The 25,457-nt window shown below is 37.7% G+C and overlaps 1 protein-coding gene across 2 annotated transcripts in view; it reads right to left on the bottom strand.

Annotated features, from left to right (window-relative positions):
- Window positions 1-736: 736 nt before the first annotated feature.
- LOC142980148 (synaptic vesicle membrane protein VAT-1 homolog-like) overlaps window positions 737-25,457 on the bottom strand; it is a 28,187-nt gene continuing 3,466 nt past the window's right edge. The window contains exons 2-9 of one of the 2 annotated variants that reach the window (XM_076125466.1): window positions 13,524-13,653; window positions 11,120-11,335; window positions 9,369-9,520; window positions 7,586-7,689; window positions 7,251-7,306; window positions 6,056-6,250; window positions 5,684-5,954; window positions 737-3,052 (exon numbers count right to left, since the gene is read on the bottom strand). In XM_076125466.1, the coding sequence (XP_075981581.1) occupies window positions 3,015-3,052; window positions 5,684-5,954; window positions 6,056-6,250; window positions 7,251-7,306; window positions 7,586-7,689; window positions 9,369-9,520; window positions 11,120-11,335; window positions 13,524-13,653 (1,162 nt within the window). In that variant the 3' untranslated portion in view covers window positions 737-3,014. The remainder of the gene's footprint in view (window positions 3,053-5,683; window positions 5,955-6,055; window positions 6,251-7,250; window positions 7,307-7,585; window positions 7,690-9,368; window positions 9,521-11,119; window positions 11,336-13,523; window positions 13,654-25,457) is intronic. The other variant, XM_076125467.1, reaches the window with a different exon arrangement.

The following is a 25,457-nucleotide window of genomic DNA, read 5'->3' as shown; positions in this document are numbered from 1 at the left end:
TATCAAAAAACTGAACAACTTAAAATAATCGTCACATTGTAAGAGTTGCTGCCTTTAGTTAGCGATTAGCTCATAGATTCATATCTATTGAGAACGGTTCCAATAAGAGAACCCTGGCGCACACCTGGTTTGATTAGTAAAGTAACTTGCAAATTTGACTCGAATACAAACAAGATAAGTATAAGTTCCACAATATCCATACACCTGTACCAAACCATATCAAACGCTTTTTGACAGTTAACAAATTTGGCGGATAAGCTTTTTGAACTGGTATGTATTTTCTGCGATTAAATTTCTGAGTTTGTTAAAGAGTTGCTCTTGAAATTCAAACCAATAGTCACGCATGATGTTGCTGATGTGTTTATATCTAGCGGGGCCCCCTTAGCTAGAGCGATGAAAGTGATAAGAGCGGTTAGCTCGTTCAATGTACCTACCAAATATAATGAAATGGTCCAATGTACCTCCGTTGTATCCACAGAAATGACCTCTGAAGTTGATGTCCATCCAGCGGGGCCCTTCGTCGTTATCAGGCCGAGATACTTAAAAGTGATGTCAGACGAAACTTGGCCCAATGTACCTTTCTAGTCATGTATTTGTTCTTAAAAGTTTGTGATGATATACCAGAAATTAAGTTTGATTAAGATTGTAAGTTTTCATATCAGTTTAAGAAATTATTAAATAGGTAGGTATGTACTTATCACAATATGGGTAAGGGGAAGTAATAAATAAAAGACTGTTGTAAGCATTTTTACAGATCATACATATTTATTTATTTATTTCATAGTATAGATATCACACTGGCCCGCCCTTATAAAAATAAATGTGTAATACAATAACGACCCAGTCTGCTATGAGTCTGCTGGCGTGACCGCGCTAGTTCCCCTCTAGATATAAACCGTTCCTGTTCATAAATATTGGCATCAATTTCGATACTAACCTACAACAATTTGGACACAATCACAAACGGCGCAGTCACCCCAGCTCTCTAATAACTATTGAATTTCATCAAATATTCTTATAGAAGAAAATTCAGAGATAATTCTAAACCATTATACAGGTCGATATACACAAGATTTAATTAATATAGGTTTACATTACAAGAAATTCGCACATATTTGACACTCAAAGCGAAGAATATTACTGATAAGAAGACTAAAGTAGCTTTAAGATATTGGTCCGAGACACTGAAGCGAGATGTATCCGCAATACGATACGAAACTAGCACCAAGCCACCGTACGATAAACAAAGCAGCATCATATAGCAGTCCTGCCGCTCGTGTACCACTACCTACAGTAATACAAAAGCTACCAACATCCGAGATGTCCCTCGCGCTCGCCTCACAACCTGCGGCACTCGGTGCTCTGCCACCACCGGATACTAGGGCAGTCTGGACACACTAGACACACTGGAAGCGTTGCTGTTTGCTGTCCGTCAGACACGCGCTCAGACAACTACCATCTATGATTTTGCAAAAATGTTCAAAAAGGGTAAAGTTATATAAAAAATCGAGTCTGTTAAATGAGTCGCCGGTTGTATTGAACACACGTCGTGCCGAGCGCGCTGTCACCTTCTTGAGCAGTATCGGGATGTGATCTTTTACTCCGGCCGGCGCCGGACTACGGGTCAGCCTCTGACAGTTACATTTTACATCCGCATGATATGTGTATTATAGATAAAATATTTAATTAGTACTGGGTACATATACCTACAACCATACTGTACATTATATGGCGGTAAAACGTTACTTACAACCTTAACAAATAAGGAGTAGACAAATACAATATGCTAGTTATATCAAAAAGAAATGCAGTGAATATTGGTATCAAAATATTAATCCTAATATACATCGTGTGAAGTGTATGTTTGATTAGATATGTGATAATTGTGTGTAAAGATACATAAAAAGCTTCATTATATGAGATGAGACCACGTTAAACTCGTTTATTTGGAATATAAAAATATGACTTACATCGTAGGTGACGTCGACAATGTTGATCTATATTTATGAACTTAGCCACAAAAATACTCGACGATTTGGTTACTATAAGCTCGTCCTGTTAGGTCCTGGAGTGGCGACTCAGCGAGAGTAGAGCCTAGACGGACGATCGTTCCTTCACCACCTATACCACACAATGACTGGTGCGTTCAAATAAACTTTGTGAAATCTCCTCTTAACTACAAAATAATTTACAAAACGTTTAAGTATAAAAATATAAAGTAATCAATTTTTTAAGCTCAAAGTAATAAAAATAATATGTCATGTAAAGGCAGCATAAAAATACCGCAAAACATCTAGCATACCTACCACAAAATATCACACGTAAGGTTACTCATTCGTTACTTGACACTTGACAATAAGATGATGATGATGCGAGACGCGGTGCGGCCCGGGGCGGGGGTGCGGGGCTCGACGGCCAAATTTTAAACATTTACTAATAAAATATTAAAGCTTAACATACATAAAGATTAAGCATCTCTGCACCTTAGATATACAATAGCCATTCAAAATAACTGCAGATTAAAATATCTCATCTTAAAAATAAAGTCTTAAACATTAAACTATAAAAAAGACTGTATGTATTTTCCGAGACGATTCTTAACTTAGGCCAAATTAATTTATAAAAGAATTGATAAAAACATAAATTCATTGTCATTTCGCTGTCGTATTTATCAACGATTAATTCAATAATTCTAAAAAAAATCTAGGAGAATGTGATGATAGTCGAATAATTAAAAACTAAATTAAAGGTTAGTGTGCGACGCCGTCCGATCGGTTCCGGTTGTAATCAGAGTGTGAACGAACATCAAAACGTTATATAAATATGAGTGGTGATCGAACGGCGGCGTGCTATCAGACTTATACACGTAAACATAATATAGACGAGGCAACACATAGACAGTGGGCGCCGGTGCCGACAAGCGCAGCGACGACACCTCACTTAAACGAGCAGCTTCAACTCTAAAATAATCAATTGGCGGTGGTTTATCTGGTTCAGTCCTCGCGGGAATTAATTCAGCTAGATTCCTTCTCCTTCTTCTCTTCCTTTGACTCTGGAAAACGATAAACAGCAATATGAATACAACATGCACGTTGTACAACGTTGGTACCGCAACACGAGTGTGGTCCATATGTTTCCATGTCATCAACATACAAACATACAGAACACAATCTTCTCATTTTTAAATCATTCAAAATGAAAAATTTTCTCTAAGTATTAAAGCACCGATACATATTATTATATCTACATTTTTCTTATTTAAAGCGCGTTCTATTTTAAGTCTAATTTTACGTAGACTTAAGTTTGAACGAAGCTTATTGCAAATCACACTTCAAATTCATGCTTATTTTGTTTTTAATAAACCGTGCTTCTTAAAGTCCGTACAAAATATTAAGCTCAAATACTATAAACTCATATTTTTTTAGTCAGTACTTGAGATCTTTAGTAACATTGTTTACTTCAGACCCGACTGTTTATGACCAAGCTGGCTAAACGAAGTTATCATCAAACGAGACAGCCCTTAGACATTTATTCAACAATCAATATAAAAAAATCCTTTGATTTTCATCTCTATTTTCTTTACCATTTATTCATTAATGTCGATAATGATCACTTTGCACACAATAAGACCATTATTTTAAGTAAGATTAATTATTTCTTTATATTTTATTATGTTTCACTACATAGTATAAAACAAAGTCGCCTATTTTGTCTGTAGTCCCTTCGTATGCATAAAACTTTAAAACTACGCAACGGATTTTGATGCGGTTTTCACTAATAGAAAGAGTATTTTCTCCGACAGGTTTTTATATATAATTGAAATACATTGAAACTATATTAGCTGAGTTATAGCGATTTATGTCCAAGAAGTCAGAAAAAAAATCTAATTGACGATTGCATTTGTGCGTGCGCCGCTTATACCGTTGGATACAAGTAAGAACAATGTATAGCAAAAACATTGGTCTTTATTAGTTCTACAAAAAAGTCCGCGATGACATATATCCAGCTTTTTTATTTAAGTCACAAAAACTACTTTTCTGTATTAAAAAAACATTTAATTCGTTGGGTGATGTTTAACTGGTGATATAACCAATAATACATATATCCTTATCAAAATAAGTAAGTTCATCATCACGAGCATTTAATTTAGATTATTTTTGCAGTTTACAGTGTGTTATTTAGACATATAGTTTAGGAGATATCACGATATTAGTATTGCGGCACGGTACAGGCCGGCCGCGGCGGCGGGGGCAGCGTCCCTATAACGGCCAAATATGTGAAACTCTATTATAAATAAGAACTCTGAACCATGTTTGTTGCAATAAATAATTTTGAATTTGAATTTGAATTTTGATAATATTACTAGGTACAAACAGTGTGTTTTATCACTTTCAAAAAAAAGCAAAACAACAAAAAACCCGCTAAATAAATTGATTAAAAAACATTTCTAAAAAACCCCGTATTTCAACCCTTCCATGGGATTTCACAACCCTTATTAATCAGCAAGGGTTTGTTATTACAAAATCAAAACGTTGAATGGCTTTGTTTATATAAAATTATTATAAAACCGTGTTGACTGGAAGAACATAAATCCTCCATACTCCATACTAATATTATAAATGCAAAAGTAACTCTGTCTGTCTGTCTGCTACTCAATCACGCCTTAACTACCGAACCAATTTGCATGAAATTTGGTATGGAGATATTTTGATACCCGAGAAAGGACATAGGCTATATATCATCACGCTACGACCAAAAGGAGCAGAGTACCAGTAATTAATGTAACAAAAACGGGGAAAAATTTCACCCATTCTCCCTTATAGGACGCAAGCGAAGTTGCGCGGGTCAGCTAGTTAGATATAAACCTAGGTCACTAGCGTCAGATAAAATAGTTAAGATTTAAACAAAGCTTCAATCATAAGCTTCAAAGCATCGCCTTTCTTATAGCACCTCCGGTACGATAGAAAGCGATGAATGTATCAATCAATCTAGGTATATAAAACAGAATATAAAGCGTTATGAATCAAATTGTAAGCGTAAATTGAATCAATAAATGCTATTCAAGTCCAAAGGCTGTGTAAATACTTATATATAATGATATATAGGGCCTATGCAAGACCCTGCGTTTAGCCGGTAAATGCGTGCGTAGTTAATTTAAAATATAAGCCAAAATAAAATAAATACAAGGGTGAAACTCCCAACAGCAACATACTGTAGTAGTAATATGTGTAAACTATAAACTACTACTAATTTGCGGAAATACGATTCTATGAAAATTCCTTCATAGATGATTCACGCAGGCATCTGTGATCCCGCCAAGGGCAAACGGAAAGATGACGATTATCATAACGACAATCTTGCTACATGACAGCTACAATATAAAATGTGACATGATAAATATAATATCTCAAATCGAGCGTCGCGTCGGTACAGTATGTGCCTAAGTATTTTGATTTTTATTTCAAGTAGGCTCTCCATCTAGTGTAGACAAATATTGCAAAAAATCATTATCAATCAGATGCATAGCAAACTAATATGTTATTTACGATAAATTCTAAAAGCGAAATACTAAATAGGTAAGCGCTGGTTATTTCACCCTGCACAATAAATACTATAACGTACGTATACGTATCGAAGCGAGTACGCGTCTACGCATGCCTGGTCACAAATGTTCGAGACTGACCTTCGTCACTGTTACCGTTAGTGAGCGGCTCTTCGCCGTTCTTTTCACCGTTCTTTTCACCATTCTTCTCACCGTTCTCTGCTGGTTTTTTCTCCTCTTCCTTAGCCTCTTTGTCCTTCTTCTCCTCTGAGCTCTCTTTGGCTGGTTTCTTCTCCTTGCCGGATTTTCCCTTGGCGGGAGTGGCGGGCTTCGGCTTGGGCTCCAGTGATGGATCTAGCACGAGTTTGCCGATGTTCTTGCGGTCGTGCATCTTCTGCATAGCCTCTGCAACCTTTGGAAGCAAAATAATTATTATGTAAACCGACAGAGTCACTGATTTTTTGCATACATTTAAGTTAACGAATGTTGTAGTGATGATGTTTGGTAACGTACGTCCTCGAGCGCCCAGGTGGAGTCGACGAGCGGCTTGACCTTGCCCTCGCCCCACAGCGCGAACACGCGGTCCACGGCGCGGCGCACGTAGTCAGCGCGGCCGTGCTGGAACAGCAGGTGGCGCAGGTTCAGCCCCGCCAGGCTCTTGTTCTCGTCGAACAACTTGATCGGAGACACCTTGTCCACTTGCCACCACTACATAACAAAATAAAACACCGTTAAACGAACAACCATTTGTATTTGAGAATCCAATCATAGCTACTCAATCTTCAAAATTGAGGATGCGTGAACATCTTGATCTTTATTCATTTGAAATTAAACAGTTCTTGAATTCAATTGCGATGTATTTTTGAATTTAATCTAGATTGCGATTTAGTAAAAATATATAAGTCGTTGATATAGTCTGTATTTTTTTTTATTCCAAACCTAGGGCCCTGGACCGTCTTAATTTCTACTGCTGCTGTCGTTGCTAGGACAATATACATGAATTGAAAAAGATCGAAGCAAAATAGGTAAGTGGCTCTAGGTACCCTGATCAAAAAGTAATCACGTCGTAACATTACGAATGTAGACAATCCAGATTCTGGTTTACAGTTCTATTTTTTGTTTTTACGACATATCACGCTTTCATTTCCCAATTTATGTTGCTTTATGAGAGTGTCACGGCGCTAAAAGGTGTAATGGAGTGTACGACACGAATATAAACCTCGCGATATCGAGTTACGCGTGTAAGCGTGTATCCTTTGAACTCCGATTTTATTAGTGAAGTAAGAGGCCGTATCTACTGTTCCGGCGTAGCTTTTACATCTTTGTTATAGAACTCTCGAAATATAAAGATGACTGAGTACACCTGATATGAGATTATTTGCTGTAGGAAAAGTGGTGACGTAGAATATACTCTAGGGCAAAGGTGTGATTGAATTGAAGCGGGGAACGAATGAGGTGTAAATCTAAAGCAGTTGGTGGGTTCCTTCCAATTGACATACTCCTAAATTCAGCGCACCTATTTCATTAAAAAAAGGTCCATTTCCAAATTCAACAATACATTGCTAGGTCAATCTGAACATGTTTTAATTCAGTTAATTATGATAATAGCTTATTAAATAACCACTATTATACTTTTAAAATATTTATAAAGCGGTGTATGCACGCACAATGCGATCAGAGCGATCAGATATAGGCATAATGTACTCACGGCACGCGCGGCGCTGAAGAAACTCTTCGTTTCGCCGGTCACGATGTTCGATGCTCCTGAGATAAACGACATTGTTTTATTACTATTCGTAGAGCTTAGGATTAAATGCGTTCGTAAGTAGTTCTCAAAACTTTGGAACATGTAATGCATTAAACTCGAGGACCTTCTTCATTGTTACATTGAAGAAAGTGTGCCAATATCACAAATTGTAAACAGTTTCTCCATGAAGCTAGATACAAATTGGTAGAAAAGTCCGCTGTCTTCATCGAATTAACAATGTTACATAATCTTTGAATTTCTTTTCCTGAAAAAAACTTGATATAAAATAAAGTTACCGTAGAGAATGTATCGTCCCATGGGCTTGAGGAGGGAGTAGCCGCGGTTGCACTCCTCACCACACAGGCAGTCCAGCACGATGTCCACACCGTCGGGAGACACCCTGACGACACACACCATAATTTTAGACATTTTTCTTCCGGTATATTAGAAACATTTGGCTTAGCTTTGATTAGTGATGCAGTTTCAATCATATAATTAACATTTGAATTATTCAATACATAATAATGATACAATTTTGCATCTTGACATAAAAACCTTTCAAACTGTTGAATAACATTGTGGTGAAAGGATTGTAAAGCAAACAAACTGAAATACCAATTATAGCTCACAAAAGAGATGTTACTGGCAAATGAAAGAGGATAAAAAATACAACTGTAAGCAAGTTTTTAATAAACATATCCATTTCCTTTGAAATATGTGCGGTGCACGCCTGGATAAAACTAATGATGCTGCTTTTAGTTTCATCAAAGGCAAAAAAGTCTTGCCAAACGAGAAATAAGTATATTAGATATGTTTGAATCAATATATTATCTTACATTCGTACAAGCAGTAGATAACTAACAGTATTTATTTACATTGAACTTGTGTGGCGGGTTTGTTTACGCTGTAAAGTGCTCAACAGATATAAAAATATCTTTGTCTATTTACGAGAATTAAATGACGCGCTTGTTACGAGGCAGCTGCCCTAAGGAGCGGGTTATAAAACGAACAATTAACGTGCTACCCGACCGACGTAACAAGATCCCAGCTTCATTTGTCACTTGCACTCCCTCTAACAAATAATAAAAGCTCCGAGGGGAGTGGGAGGGCTCCCGGCGCGCTGGCCGTATACGTATCACACGAACAGAGCTCGCGCTGAAATATGTAACTGTAATAACCACCAATTAACAAAGCATGGGATCGGGAACAATATAGTCCATTTACTCAGAAACGTCGCAGCGGGAAGTAGATCATTCAAGCCAGGACTTTTAATTCATCAACGGACGGGAACCAGGAACTTTACAACGCACCAATTAAATCAGCTAACAGATTATTATCGTAACTGCTTAGAATTTATGGTGACAATAACAGGAATCAACCGGCATAAAAATTCTTACATTCCAACCATTTAATGTGTGTAATGTAAACAAAGGTATTATTAGTAAGATGAAGGGCCGCTGAACGGGCGCGTATTTTTAGCTCAGTGATATCACGATACCGCACCATCCCTTCATTTTTAGAATTCTTGTCGATTACTGAGTTAAATTAATCTGTTCCTGTGATTCATGGCGGATTCTTTTATAACGTTATTATCACGTACTTAATATCCGATGTTAGGTCGTAAAAAGATTAATTCGATTATATGTAAAGTATGAGCGTTTATGGCTTTGAAAAGATCGATTGCTTATAATAAACGTACCGCTATCTCGTCGATTTTTTTTCTTTTGGCACGTGTTCAAAGCACAATGAAATTCATTCAACATATGGATGATCTCACCGAATTCTTGATATGAACTCCTAATTCGATGCCTGTCATATCAAGAACGGATGATTGTGAAATCGAGATTAGGACCGGATAACAAAACAGTAGCTGTTCTAATTTGCCATATTTTTGTTTGGAAATGTAAATACTCGTGCATTGGTTTTAAAAAACGTTAATTGAAGCCGTGGCCGGTAATGGTTTCGGATGTAAACAATTAAGAATTTCATAATTTTCAAATAATGTAGAGTAGCTCCTTAATGAAGGGCTAGAAACTTTTTGCTTTTCTAGAAGACCTATACATACAGCTGGATACTTACTTCCTGACTTCGTTAGTATAGTCGCTGCCTCTCTCGAGCAAGTGGTCGATGTTGTTGTTGTTCGCCTTCAGCGCCTCGTGCTTGCTCTTGGAGCAGACGCCGAACACAGTCACGTTCTCCACTGTCTTTGCCAGCTGCGCCACAGCTTGACCCTAGGAGAATACAAAATAAATCAAAACAAAAACTCCTTTATGAAAAACCCTGTGTTTTAATGGGCTGTTCAAAAGTAAACAGAATTACGTAGGACTAATCATTTCTATGTCAATGTGCTTATTAGTGAATGCAATCCCGATCTCGCGGGATCCCGATCTCGCGAGATCCCGTGTATTTTTTCGGGATCAATCCCGAAGCATAATATGACGAGATCCCGTTCGGGATTGTCGGAGAGGGCATTTTCAGCAGTTGGCTACATTGCAATAGACTTAAGATGCCGATTAGAAGCTCGTACTATTGATACACTTAGTATTTTAAGAGGCTACTTTCAAAATGCCATGTGATTACTTTTTATTTTGATCTCCTGGAGCTACACCTACTTTTTTGATTATGTTCATGTTATTACACCTGTTAATTATGTTACGTTGTTAGTAATATTGAAAAATAAAGGCTTTTATTTTCTTTCAAATAATAATTTATTGCATTCACCACCTTATCACACTCAAATTACATTAAACAAGCCGTTCGAATTGTATTATTTTTACTAACTAGACGGGATCCCGAAAATCTCGGGATCCCGCGGGATTGATATTTCTGATCGCGAGGGATCTCGAGTTGACGATCTCGGGTCGGGATTGCATTCCCTAGTGCTTATACAAAGAAGTACTAACATGGGTGAAAAACGAATGAGAAGCAATAAAACTACTAAAACCCTATATTTTCAAACTAGGTACCAAACGAATGTTCACTGTTAGCATTATCGTGTGGTTATTTGCTTATAAATTGGTTTCCCCTGTTAATAAATGTCAGCTAATTGGCATTGTCACCCCGCCTAGCGGCCGAGCTTCCAGTTACCGGTCATTGACACGCAAGGGTTGTTACACGTCATGAGGTAAACGCACCATACATGGGAAAAGTTTCGTGAAAACTTAATATCAATGTATTGCAAAAGTCTTATACAGATTGTTTACTTCATATTCTATAGATAGTAGATACATAGCTAACATTATCCAAATATCGAGACGAAGAATTCGATTCTTTCAGACTTTTCCTCTGTAAGTAGTTTAACAATTTACGTCGGTGTATGTCTGAGAACATGAGAAACGTGATACGAGTATGTAACAACTAAAACGGCGGGCAGACGTTTCAAACAATTTCTTGTTCAAACACTCAATTACAGAATTTTGGATCAACAATTAGACTTCTCATCGGTTTGTTTGCTCATTCATTTAGTAGCTCCCAAAAATGTGAGTGTGTACGATCTGGAAGGTCAATGATATCAAGTATATACGGGAAGTATTTTCGATTACACTGTCAACTTCAGGATAAATTTATTTTAGCCTTTGCCGATTCATGTTACAGGCTTTTTTCCCCTTATTTTTGTACTACTGTACTGTTTTTGCTCTTCATTGTATTATTTAGCTACTTCGGGCGTGGCTAAATGGAATGATTCAGCAAATGGTAAGGGATTTATGTGTCACTATTTGCCTAGAAGTATATGGAAGTACAGTCATTAAATCGACAAGTAAGTGGACTCAAAACGACGCCGACTCATTCGTGTTTAAGTCCCAAAGATTAGTATTATAAGATGTACTTACGACGCCGCCTCCCGCGGAGTGCACAAGCAGGCTCTTGCCGGGGGTCAGGTTGGCCATCTCGAAGAGCAGCAAGTAAGCGACCACGTAGTTGGTGGTGACGGCCACGGCGTCCAGGGCGGTCATACCTTCGGGCAGAGCATACACGTACTGCGCTGGCACCGCCACAAGTTCAGCCCACGCCTTGTATTCTGGAATGGCGACAACTTGGTCCCCAACCTAATAAAAAAATAATTAATTAACCACAAGTCAGAACTACTACTAAAGCACTCCAGATACAAAGTTAGTTGCCGGCGTGGTGGTTGTATCAAGTGAAAATCTTTTACAAGGTATTTTACAAACTTCGCGTCACGTCGTCACGAACGTACTTTTCTCCTAAACGTAAAAGTATATCTGAACTTAATTTTCTTCCCCCTGATGCCACAAATGTGAAAGTAAGTTTGTTTGTAGTTTGTTCAAGAGTTAACCTCTAAACCAATTTGGCAAAGAGCTACCCACATGAATAAACAGAAAATACCACGTGCGTGGAACTACCAAGGGGGAGCTTTTATTACTAAGATATGCAACCAAAACGTTTAACTTAACGCCCTCAGAGAATCCACACAGAATTAAGGTGTTGTATAATCAAGTACAAGATGGGCGTTGTCTGAGATATGATGATAGTCTAGATGGTTCCCCAGAAATCTCCGAGGTCATCGCATCAACCTCTAAATAGTTTACAGTTACAACTCGTTACTGAAACCGTTTGCGTCGGAATCATTTGAAACCAACAATAAAAAGAAGTGTTTACATAAACACGGCCATACATAAAAGAGCATTGATGTAGTTTTCACATCCTTACAAAAGATTTATGAGGTATTTTAGTATGTTATTACATCATAAGTAACTGGCCGCCGTGAGTAAATGGTATGGCTCGAGAAAAATTATTGTTACAGGAGCACAAAACATCTACTTATTATAATTTATGAAGTTAAACAAACGATGATGGTAAATTCTTAGTTTGTACTTCGCCCGTAGATTCAAGACCGTGCCAAAGGTTTTTCAGTTCTGTTTAGATTTTTTCTTAAAAGTGTAGTAACATTTTATAATTTATCATTACAGCGGTACTTGGCTATTTCGAAAGGCACGTTAACTAGAGCTACTCATATTCCGCAACATAGGAAAGTACTTAAATTATCGATAAATCGCTAAACCGATTACTAGTGCGGCAATTTCTCATAAGAAATTTAATTAAAATAATTTTCCATTCGGTAGATAATAAACGACAGTAAACGCACATTAATTGTATTATTCATTACAAATTAATATTCTCAGTGCGAGCGACATTTCACATATTCACGTCGAGGACTTGTGCGGCGACCGACGACTTATTGTATTGGAGAAATTAATTAGAAGCGAAGGTGTTAGACCATGAATATCACTATTAAAACACGTACCAGAGTTTGTAGTTCGTCGTTTTAAATAGTTCATATAGAAAAAACATTTCAAATTTCACTAGTAAGGCCACATAGTGACGGGTACGTTTGATAACTGAGCATAGTCAAAAAATATATTAGGCACCATATGACAGCCAGAACTTGATGAACGATAAAGCAAATAAACGTGTTTGGAGTATTACGTCATTACACGACTCTTAATAATTATACCACACGTTCCTGAACCTCTGTACCAAAGCTATTGTGAAATTAATAATACAGTCATCCTAAAATCTTTGAGTTCCGATTCTACTGTCAGGCTACCACATATGATTTTTTTAAACACTACCTACAGTTTCGTCTTTCATTCTTATTTTGATATTTATAATTAACTGTCTTAGAAAGTAAAATGTATTGTTTGTTTCTATTATAACCGCACGAGTAAATACCAAAAGCACTGGAGCGAGTCCAAAAACTTACACTCGTTTAAAAGTGAAAAGAATATGAGCTATTTTGTTAAAGTATATGCTACTGAAGGACAACATTTTTACTTCTTATGGAAATTATTAAACCTATACACAAACACACAAAGGATATGTGTAGCAAATGACTTATCACATTAAATTCTCAGTACGGCCAAACAATGCTGTTTTGTTAAGAGCTATCGATTTTCAGTTCTTCGTGGTATTTCTGTAAGTTGCACTCCACAAAATTTTCCATAAGCGCTTTAATTATAAAACGTGCTAATTTTGTTACATAATTTTGTTGTCGTTTGTCGAAAAGCACACAGTCTGTTTCAATAACATTTTCACTTTACTAGCAAGCTATAATACTACAAAGTAACTAAACATACCTAATACCTATTTCGTGTGAAAAGTAGTCAGAAGATAAACGTTTGTCAGTTGGATAAGAAGTCATCGTTTCTATGAAAAGTAATGAGCAGATAAATTTTGCACAGTTGATGAAGCCTTGAAGCCTTCGTTTCTACTTACTTTGAAGTTGGTGACACCCTCGCCGACCTGTTCCACCTCTCCGGCACATTCGAAGCCAAGGATGAACGGAGTCTTGGGGGGCGAGTCGATGGCACCTTGACGAACGATCAGGTCTTGGAAGTTCAGACCGCTGTAACAAACATAACTCTATTAGCACATTCGTTACTGAGAGTCAAATAAAAAATGAAGTTTATAAATTAGATGTTCGCAATAACTATTTTGTTATTTTTAGTAAGTGTATTTTTTTTTAATTAATTGTAGATAGAACCTATCGAACTTAACTCCTGACCTGCCTTGAACTTGACTCTATACCTTTGACTTTTCTTATCTACAGGATCACGTTAGGTTATGTTAGTACCTACCTAAATTAAAATGGATTAGATCGTATTAAAATATACAAGATTCCCAAGTAATTAGCTACTTCCCCAATTAAAAAGACAAGGAAAATTCATCTAAACATACAAATGTTATTTCCAGGATAATTATGAACATCCTTAAAACATGATTGTTTTGATTTTATTAATTTCATGTTATCCTCGTTGTGGTATTTCATTGTGTTACAGTAATACGTTTATAGTAGGTACAATCATCAATGTTATTCAGTGCGGTAATCATTCAAGTTGATAGTGGTGAACTAACGATTTCATTAAACAACTGCGTAGGTTGTACTTAATTAAATGACTGAGGCCAAGAATGCGGCAGCCATTTATTATTATGTTCTGCAGGGCGCACGCGGAATAAAGAAGCCCGCATTTAAATTCTTAAACATGTTGACGTACCAATCAACATCAATATGCCAGGCCGTGGCGACATTGTCTCTACTATTGTCACAACTTAAAATAAGGCGTCTGCAATGTAGGCTAATGTAGTCATTCCTTCACCTCAAAATTTAACTTGGAAACAATCTTGGGAACACGAAAAATAATTTCACTTTTATTTTATAAAACGCTCGAATTTATGAGGTTACCATCTGCGCAAGATGAGCATGTAATGGTATAAGCTATAAAGATAGCCGGAGGACTGCAAAACCAGATACCATACGTCAAAGACAAGAATCCCTACGCGGAATACTCGAATCTGTGTTCAATACGATCGTAAAGCGTAATCTTTACATATATTTTCTTCATGTTGAAAGTTCAAATCACTAGAGTATTACGTGCACTATTTCAAATTTAAAGAAGGGATCGCTTTTATACAGTTATATGTAGAAGAGAGAAACAGGGATGCAAGGCTCAGTACTGTAGAGTGTAGACTACATATTGCACAGCCGCCATACTAGGTACGTAGGCGGGCGCCAGCGCGCGGCGGGCGTGCTAGGTGCTCGTACCTAATCGATATTTTGCGATTGTCTCCCTCAGAACACCAACGCTTTATGTAAAATACGTACATAATGTTAGCACGCTCATATCAATGTGATTCAGGAGCAGATTACAGTAGAGATGAAAACTTAAAGATCTCTTAACATAGACACATCTTTTTTAAGAGTGTTAGATACACCAACTGAAAATTTCTTAATAATATATACTTATATAAGTTGTACCTACAGTAGATGTGCAGAGTATAGATATACTGCTTCAAGTACAAACAAAAGCAATGAACAATCAAAAGTAATAAATGTCCACGTTCATAATTCACAGACAGAACACACCTAAACAAGAATAATATTGACTTGTACAACGATAAAAATATCCAAATTGTTCCTACCCAACTATTCGCCCCAACAAACATCAAAGTTAGAGCAGACACTAGGCAGCTAACCTAGCAACAATATGTGAGGGACACAGACGACCGAATTGATTTCTAGAATCCACTTCATCGATTTTACCAACGTGGTACTTTTATTATTCGAGGTTAGTCAATACGCTTAACTTGCGAATATTTTGTACATTTTTAAAACCTCCCCTCAGTTTCATGACTCACCGTCTGTCTACCCTATTCCCGGTATCGATACACCCTGGCGAAAGCGGAAATTTAATATCATTTGTCATTAACATCGGTCATTACTTAGGGCACTCGCTACTAGGTACTAAATAATCGATACTAAATTTAGTGTAGCGTAGGCAAGAAAATAACTCGTTCTTGACCAGATTTTCCGATCTATTTTCCAGCCGCATGTTTACAATTCAATCACGGTTCAATAACTAGGCAGAAATTATGTGGTTGCAACATAATAGCGTAACATCTAAAGATGCTATTGTGAAACTAGTAGGCGTTAAATCATGCAACATAAGTACCGCCTTCCTACTCTCAACAGTTCGTATACTAGAAAATAAACCATTTTATAAAGGCGAATGTTTACAGTTTTGTGATAAATACAGAACTAGTACAAGGAATACTAAGTAACAACAAATAACTCTACAATTAGTCATAATTTGTGTGAATAATATACCGCTTGACTTTTATTAAAACAATCAATAGATGACTCATTAGGATCATAGCTATGAAATAAAAAGTTATGTGTCACGCACGAAAGAATCTAAGAAAATAGCATCGCTTCACCCTTCCCATATGTCGCTTGATATTAATGCACTTAAGCCTCTAATTCGGAATAATTACTGCGACATGGGAGACGAATTAGTGTAGAGTCGCCACGGTGTCGGCTGTCGCACGCCGCGCCTACCCGCATACGTTTTATTGGATAAATTGGGCGCGGGCTCTATACTTTCATTAGGAAAAAAGCTTTGTCCTACATTACAGGCCGTAGGCGACGATCCTGGGACCCAAGTTGCCAAGGGTCGGAATGTTAATCCGAGATAATCTCCGGCTGCGACTCTCGTATCAAATTTTACGCACGCTACCTGACCGTTTATTCAATACTTATTGAATGGCTTCCTTCAACAACAATAGTTCGTAACAAACGCGTCATGAGCAGGTAAAAGACAAGTTTTTACTATTGCATGCACCACTTGATCATGAATAACGTTACCGCTTGTATTCCACCTAAAAACTGTTTCTCAATGTAAAACATAAAACGTACGTAATATGTTGTACAAAACCATTTAAGCTTTATAGGCGGTGTAGGTTTTATTGCTCTACACTTTCTAGCACAGGCAGGCGCTAAGGGTGCTTGCTACTGAATAAATTATAATGTCAGGACATTGTTTCTAGGTGTTGTTGCCAGTCGCGTGCTTCAGACTCCTTAAGTCAAGGCCCCGGGGTCGATAAAACTGACTCGTATAACCCAAAGGCCAAACTGCCAGACGTCAACCCTGCCCTCCTTCGATTATCTTAATTACAGAGCCATTTCCACAAATTCAAAGAAAAACAGGTTAAAACTCCAATGTCGCACAACATATTCATAGTTCTGGTCACGTAATACCAATAATAAATGACGAATTCTTTATTAAATTCCAGAAATGTCACAAGGAAATACGTGTTATAATATTGACACGCTAATATTTACGCCATCAGCGTGCAAACTCCCGACGCAATTAGTAGGATCACGTACAAGTTCAGGATTACTCAAAGGGTCTTCGTCGTTCGCACGAACACAACCCCAACGAAGTGCTAATGCGATTAATGCATTGCGTTGCATACAATTTCTATCCACGCAATTCAAATAACTTCACGGTTTATTGAACACCCGTAGAATGATATGACGAGAATAATTTTGAATATGTTATTACATATTTGCTTTGCGATTCGTCCCCTCACGTGTGAGCAATTATTTAGAATGGACATTTAAAACGAACGAACGAACACCCTCAGTTCGGGGTAATTTAAAATTGCATCGGGGTTGTACGACGCGACCTGACGGCGACGAACGGCGGCGGCGCGACGACGCGACGCCCCCGCTACATATTATGTAGATATACAAGTACAACTTAACATATAACTCACTGCTTCAACAGTCACTGATACTTCAGGGAACTTTAGTCGTCAAGAAATTAGTTTTAAAACAAGCATTTAGACGTCTAGCCTTTTTATGAACGCGCCCGATCCAAGTTTTGAGTCACTTTTTCTTCTGTTTCAGTATTAATTGACGTCATCAAAAGAAACTACGAGCACGTAGTAGCAAGCGCCATTGTAGAAAATAGGGGGTAAAATTCGTTTACTTCAATAGAGGAACTTGCTTAAGTCGGATGTCGGGCGTCACGTTCCAATGCACTTCGGCGAAATCCATCGACGACGCGCGCACTTGACTTTACACGAACGGAGAATTGGTTTTCTGAACTTTGCACTTTCGTTTTCATCGTGCGACAGTGAAAACAACTGAACCGGTCACTTGCACTTCTTGTCCGCTTAGACATTCTTGAGGTGTTGGTGTACATCTCTTTGTATGAGTCATCATGCTTAAAAATTTGTGAGCTGCACGTACAAATATAAAACGACATAAAAATAAACGAACGAGATTTCGATTTTCTTTATAAAGCTGAAGAACCGAAGTGGAATCGAAAAAGTTCAACAAACAATGAATTTAGTATCTGCTTTACTGATGAAAACGTGGTTTACGAGTTTAAAATTATTTCAGGCAGTGACTTCTTTAGCTAGAATGATTAGTAATTTAGACACTGCTGAGTTATCAGACAGACCCAATTACAACGAATCAAGCAACGCAAACACAAAGCATGTGGAAGCTGCTGATAGAATACATGTCTAGATTAAGATACTTCCAACGCAATCTAGAAGTCTAAACACACTCGCAGTGGAGTGTCTATTTTCCTACGTAAACTAGCGAGCGCAGCGCGCAAACATGATTGTAATTCAGCGTGTGTACCAAGTTATAACTTAAAACTCTCCTTCCGTTCGCCGCCTCATGTTTCATGTTGAACGTGCGCGATAGTGGAAGTGAGTAGTGACGACTATCGCAGCCCACAGCCAACTTCGTAAACTTATCTTTCACAAAGACAGTTATTGACTTACTAGTTGGACTTGGACGCAACAGTTATGAACTTATGACGTACGTGACTGAATAATCTCATTGTTTCAACAATTAATGTAACATTATATCATATCACTATCGTAATATCCTATGAGCATCTTGTCTGAATCGTAGACATAGACTAGCCTTGTTTAAACGAGGACGAAATTATAATAGATGAGATTTTATAATGCTTATGTAACAGAACGTTAAGTAGAACTCTTATTAATATTCTTGGTGCCGATTTAAATGTCAAATCAGTAAACAAAACAATCTACAAGCTTCTAATAAATATGTTTTTTTTTCCTTTAAGGTGGAAATTGTCAAAGGAGATGAAGCAATTTATTGCAAGAACTATTTCTGAAACCACCGAAATTGGAGAAGCAACATAGAGTGAAATTCAACATTACAAAATCTAAGTATTAGCAATGACAGTTTCAATTCGAGAATGAAAATCTACGCTAATAGTAATAGTGATGTTTTTGCGATTTTGCTGATGTTCACGGGAACGAGGTACGGTGCTGTGAGTAAGTTTAAACATACACCAATATTGACAGACTAAAGCACGCCATTGTCCAACACAAATATTAACTCGTGTCTGTATTGTACAAATGTGTTAATTAAGGTTTTATGCGTGGATCGTCGGCGCACGCCTATGAACAGTGACTCATACTACCTCCCAACACAAACACTACGACTTGTGAATAGGAATAGCTCATACTAATAGTATAGTTTATCATTACATGTGCCCCCAAGTACGACTGCACCGAATGGAATTTCCTTATTCGCGTACTTTCTGATTCATTTGTATTCCACAGTGACATGAATCGACGTCGGCTTGTCGAGTTAATACACAATAAGTATTATGTTATGGGCTTATAACATAGCCTAGCCACCGGAAGTTAGCAGACTGGATCGATCGCGCTCCGACGCACCAATCCATGGGGCTGACGCATTCTGCCGACTCATTGCATGTAAATAATAACAATTGTCGTTATTTATTACGTATTAATGACTATGTATATTTAATATGTCGTTTACTCAGCTATGTGAATCTTAATAACAAATATGAGGTGACTAATATTATGTATTTATTTTTTATACAACACAATAGTAATTAAGGAAATACGTCAGTTTAAATATAAACAATAGAATAAACACGTAAAGCAAGGAATTTGTGCTAGAATGTTAAATAGTTGCCGTGACATGGAATAACTGACCTAATATTTATTTAACCCTAGGTTTGGCCTTGTTTTATTTGTAGACAAACATCAGTACTTCGACGGACTTGTATTTTAATAACCGCAGCAAATCAATAGATCGAGAGGTACAAGATTAAACAGAACAATTATGCTGTGATAACCGGACAATGCCGGCTCTGAATTGCTTCCAAAATGGGAAACCGCACTAAAGAGCGGATAATCCCAGCTTTTGGCCGTAAAGCTGTAGCCGAAACTGTCTGCAAAGCTTTAATATGAGCACGACGCGACGGTGCACCAGACAATGAGAGCCTGTATACTCACTTAGGGGAGTACATACGAAGTCACTTAGGTGGATGCGAGTCATAATATATGTATTTGAACTACTCATTGAGGCACAAATGCTAAAAAGTCCCGGTTTATGTTGGCAGTTTATCCACATTCATTCATGCCTTCTAGAACCTGTTATCCTATCAGTCTCGGTCGTTATGCGAGGAACTACCATGAAAATCGGTAAGTACAGAAAAACAGAAGCTTCATACTGCTATATCTTTCCAGTACTCGAACACAGAAGAATGCAATAAATGATGAACGAATCTATTATTTGGATACATGTCTAAACACACAGATTTGAAAAACAATAAATAACAATTTAAAACCGAGAACGAATAAATCAAAAGCCCAAGAAACGTAATTTAGATAAATATACACTCACATTAACGAAATGATAGCACCTTTGATTGCCAGACGTTTAGTTGGTTAGGGGCGTTATATCAAAGGCTCGGAAGGAATAATTGAGGTGCTTTAAAAAAGCGATGATATCCGGCTAGCGGGCCATGGCACTGACTAGAATGAATACACCATGACACGCGTGACGAAGCTATCGACTTCCGATCAGTGGATACGATGAGTATGCCAGCATTGCCAGCCAGCCGGCTGTGACACCCATTTTACTATCACTAGCCCCTACTTATTTATTCCGGGCACTGCAATTAATTGATGGCGATAACACCAGACAAAGATAAATACACCCCACCTCAAATGACATTTCTAATTAATGTTTACTTTTCCCGTTCTAATGGTCTCGTTCATTAATAAAATAATGAGTGAAAGTACGTTTTTGAGTTAACCGCAGGAATTACTGAACCGAATTCATTTAGTTTTTTTTATTTTCTAAGAACACTTTCTTATGCATTAAATTGTAATATCTAAGTATTCTAATCGAGTTAAAATTCCCACAAATGACAGGAATCCAAGTACCCACTTTGTTTTCAGAAGCTATAAAACAATATTTATAAATCATTTAAAATCACATTCCATTATATTGTCTAACAATAAACCTTGTAATTATTCTTGCATAAAATTACGTACACGATGTTATGGTGAACGAACCTGATCGTAATGTGTGAGTACTAGCAACCTCATTAGTCACTCGCATGCTAATGGTGGTCCATGTTCGTCATGTTTCGGCCCGCACGTCACTCATCCGCTTTAATTGTCCACCCAGGAAGTGAACCTGCATTCCGCAGATGACTGAACGTATAGCTTTGGGGTGACTAAATTTCAATTGAGTCTTCATTAAGCCGGTCTCCGCATCCATTTCATAAATTGTTGCGGACATAGGGTCGCCGTCAGACTGCTATGACGAACAGTAATGTCTAGGAGTATTGTTTGACCACTATTTGATAGTTTAATAATAAATAATTACTTGTTTCCAAGTTTTGTTTTACCAGATTTCTCCACATCTCGTACATTAGGCGAGGGACTACGGATACTATAATGTTTGTAGTAATTTTGCCACAAATCAGTGTCTAACATTTCCGATGGCATAACCCTATGCGTAATTAAGCCTGCACATTATGCGTACCGCTGTGCTCTATAAAACAGACAAGAATTCGATTCAGAATCAAGCAATTATCGCTTTCAAAATGGGTCTTACTCAACCACTGATAATAGCTCTAAATTTTATAGTAAAGTACTTGCACCTACAGTTCAAAAACCTGTAGATTGTAAATGCTTTTCATTGGAGCACACTAATATAAAAGCTTACGTGAGCGAAAGTAGGCTTTCGCTCCGGTGTAAAGATAGTTATTTACACCGGCTTATTTTATTGTAATTTTTGATGAGAGAACATTCTATCTGAGTCGTCTCTCACCAAAAAAAGTAATACAGATAGATAATCATATCTACAGCTATGCGTAGTCTGTTAATATTTACTCGCAGTACGTTTCTTCTATTCCAATGTAACAATACTTTCTTTTGTGATTTTTGGTAAGAAAACTATCATTCTTTCCGTTATCTATTTGACAAGCGATAGAGAAAACAAACGAATGATAACACTATGGTCAATAATAGGAATTTCAGATGTGACTAATCGGCCTTGTTACGTGGTATGACAAATAATCAAAAAGTAACAGACTGCGATAAGAAAAGAAAAGAACAAATAATCGTAAGAACTTTTCTTAATAAAGTTGCGATGAACAAGAATTTCTGTAGGTACGCCCTTAAATTATGGAGATTGAGGTTTGTGCACAGAGCTTGCGAATTGTTGAAATTATGAGGTACCTACAGAGCTTTGTTCGGGCGAAATTATCAACACCTGTACCCGAACCCGATAATATTAAAGTTAAGCTCTCTTGAGACAGATGAAAGTGTCTATTAATCATTTAGTTCGTAACCTTTCAAGAGTTATTATAATGAATACTCTTGAATTAAGATTTGATATAAGAAAAACATTGCTTCTTAAAAAATAACTGGCTACAAAGGAAATAGTAAAATATACGAAATCAACAAGTGATCACGAACAAGAAGCAAACATCCAAACTCGCACATTATAACCGTAAAACTTTGAACAAAGCTGTAATATCCGAAATCAATGTAACAGACCCTCGTACGAAACACATGCGGGCGGCAAAAAAAACTCATCTACACACAACAGCATACGACGTAGGGTAATAAACGGAATATCATATAGTGGCCGACCCGAATGTCAGCAAGCAAAAAAAGGTGTCGGATTGTCGGAACGTTGAAGCATATTAGGGCGTGCGTTCGTACAGGAGGAGGGTGCCCTTACTTCTTCTACCTAACTAAATATAGATCCGCAACTCAGCTACAGGAATTTGTACTCTAAACACGTCTGCGATGTACCCAGTGTACCCACGGCCCAGTAGCTCTGAGCAGATTACTGTAGATGTACCACCTACCGCTAACTCATGAACCTCACTCTGACTTCCTATATTCGCGAACAAATAAATGTTATATAGTATTGTTTTATTTTCAAGCATGTGGCATCGATTAATATTCCTGAATTTATACTTCTTACTAGATGAGTTACTTAAATACTACAATGTAAACCATAAAGCCAATTTAAATATCAAAGCTTACACATCAAGTAGGATGAACTTGTGATTCAAATTCGTAGGACATTTTGGAAAACTGATTGATGAAATTTTTATAGTAAGAACGTAGAAAATAATAGTTTTATATGAATGGATGCAGTTTTGTTCATATTCAGACACTACAAACCCAAATGTGTTAATGTTTGGAAAACATTTGTTTTACCACCTAGAGCCCGAACGCTTAAAGCACATTTGCAAACATTCACATCGGTTTGTGGTTATTTTAACAATTTCATGTGTAAGATTTACATCTTTCATCAAACACGTGAGAAAAAGTTGCGCATGTACTATACTTAGTCGAATAATGCTCACCGAGATAACAGTACTCGACCAATAAGTGAAAATAAAACACTTCTACCGCTAGTCACTGTTGGAAAAAATACCAACACATGCTTTTATTCATTTATCGAAGAGCATGGTTAATGGGAGCTATAAAAAAACAAGCATTGGCGTCGAAAGACGTAGGGCCTGCGGAGATTGGTCGGGCGGCATGGCGCGGGTAGGGGACGCGCCGTATTGATCCGGCGCTCGCCCCGTGCCCCCTGCCCCGGCCCTCGCCAGACATTACACGAGCACTCGCAACCCTCACCCCGCCTCCACCCCCGCCGCCACCGCCGACCCCTGAGCGAGACGCACACCACCTAGCCGACACCCGGGTAAAACGCAACCACACCCCTTTTTCATGCAAGGATCGAGTCACGGGATTTTCCAATTCAATTTACTAAGCTATCGAGAACATCAGCAACGAGTGTTAACATCGTTACAGAAGGAAAATATGATAAACAATAATGAAATAGCTTTTCACGCTTCGACGATAAAACGGAGAATACAAAAGCTACATGCGAGACTCCTGCAAAGATTGATTACAGATTATGATTCAATAAGGCATTCACGAATATTGCTGCTTCCAGAAATGCAAGCCGAATGTTCTGGAGGTTTATATGTTGTCATGAGCATTTTATTTGTCAAAAAAGATGAAAGTATGCGACGTGTTTACTACCATATACAGTAGCGACTTGATTCGATTATGGGCACAATAAGCGAAGGAGCATTTTCGTAAGTTCGTTGACTCCGCGAACAATGTGCCCGCGGGCGGCGACGGCTGGGCCGACGCGACCCCGCCTGCCGCATCTGCTGTCCGACGAAGGATTTTATAGAGACAGCATACACATATGTTGCAACTTCCGACATCAGATACTACTCATTTTCAAGTAATGGAATGCTAGCACATTTGTCTAAGCTTGCACTGACTTCTATCTGCATTATATCTGATGAATATTCTTCGAACAACTATTAATAGCTATGTTTACTCTACTATGTCCTGATTTACTACGCTTTTCCTCTTATGAACACATGCTGTTACTTACACAAAAGCAGTCTGTACAAGATTTATCGGTATGAAAGAAGAGGAAGGTTACATAAGTGCAAGTTAATGTCAGCATAAAGAATAAATCGGATAAGATTATCAATGAACCGTTTAAGAATGAACTTCCCTAATTGAAGGGTTCCGACGCGACATTCAGACATAAAAATATCACACGGGTATTGTTGTTGACTCCGTATTTATGTTGTTAGGTGAGTCAGTCGATAGCCTAACTTGGCCTGACTCATCTGTATAAGTTAGCTGCACTGCAAGTATACGGGAATAAGGTCGTGACGCATCGTTTCAACTCCTATACACTAATTATTCATAAAGTGAAATAACATTAAACAATCTATTCGTGAAGTTCCTAATTCTCATAGTCGATGGACGATGGTGTTGCGTGCACGTGTAGAATCGCTGTCTCTCGTCAAGTTTGATTGATGGATGTACGACCGTATATCCCGCAGGTCATGCTAACGATAACGTGTTATTAAAAATATATAATACACGATCTTGTTTATTATAACTCGAACAATCTTTGTTTAATCATAGCTGTAAATAAATTTTAATCAAGTATTGGAGAAACTCAAAGTATTGTTCGATATCAATAACAATCTATGTTCAATTTATGAATAGGGCAATAGAATATTTAATTGATAATACCCAATAATGATGAATAGTAACTCCATAAAGGAATACAATACACCCCTATCTTTATTTCAATTGAATCCAATTGGCGTAAAAATAACAATAAATTGGTCTCATATTGTATTTTAAAACGTAATATCAAAATAGCGGCTTTATACATTTTCTATATAAGAAAGTTGTTGAACTAGAAGGCAGACGTCTGGGGGGAACTCAGTGAGTACACTGAGTACATGCGGTGAGCTAGCTAAGCTATCATATACACTCTCTAGCTACGAGTCCAGTACGGTACTGAATTGCAAGCGAATCCACCCACTCGGCCACAGTCAGGTACAACAGCGAGTTATTTGAATCGAGTTAGCTCAAGAACATAACTTTCTAGTGACTCATAGGAAGAGAGCTATCTCGCGCAGACGCTCTCAATAAGGAAGAGGGTAATAAACAAATTCATCTCTCCCATCTTATGTG

Source organism: Anticarsia gemmatalis, chromosome 17 (genome assembly GCF_050436995.1).
Source record: "Anticarsia gemmatalis isolate Benzon Research Colony breed Stoneville strain chromosome 17, ilAntGemm2 primary, whole genome shotgun sequence".
Classification (NCBI taxonomy): domain Eukaryota; kingdom Metazoa; phylum Arthropoda; class Insecta; order Lepidoptera; family Erebidae; genus Anticarsia; species Anticarsia gemmatalis.
The sequence above is the reverse complement of the archived record's forward strand: the minus strand, read 5'-3'. Positions and strand labels throughout refer to the sequence as shown.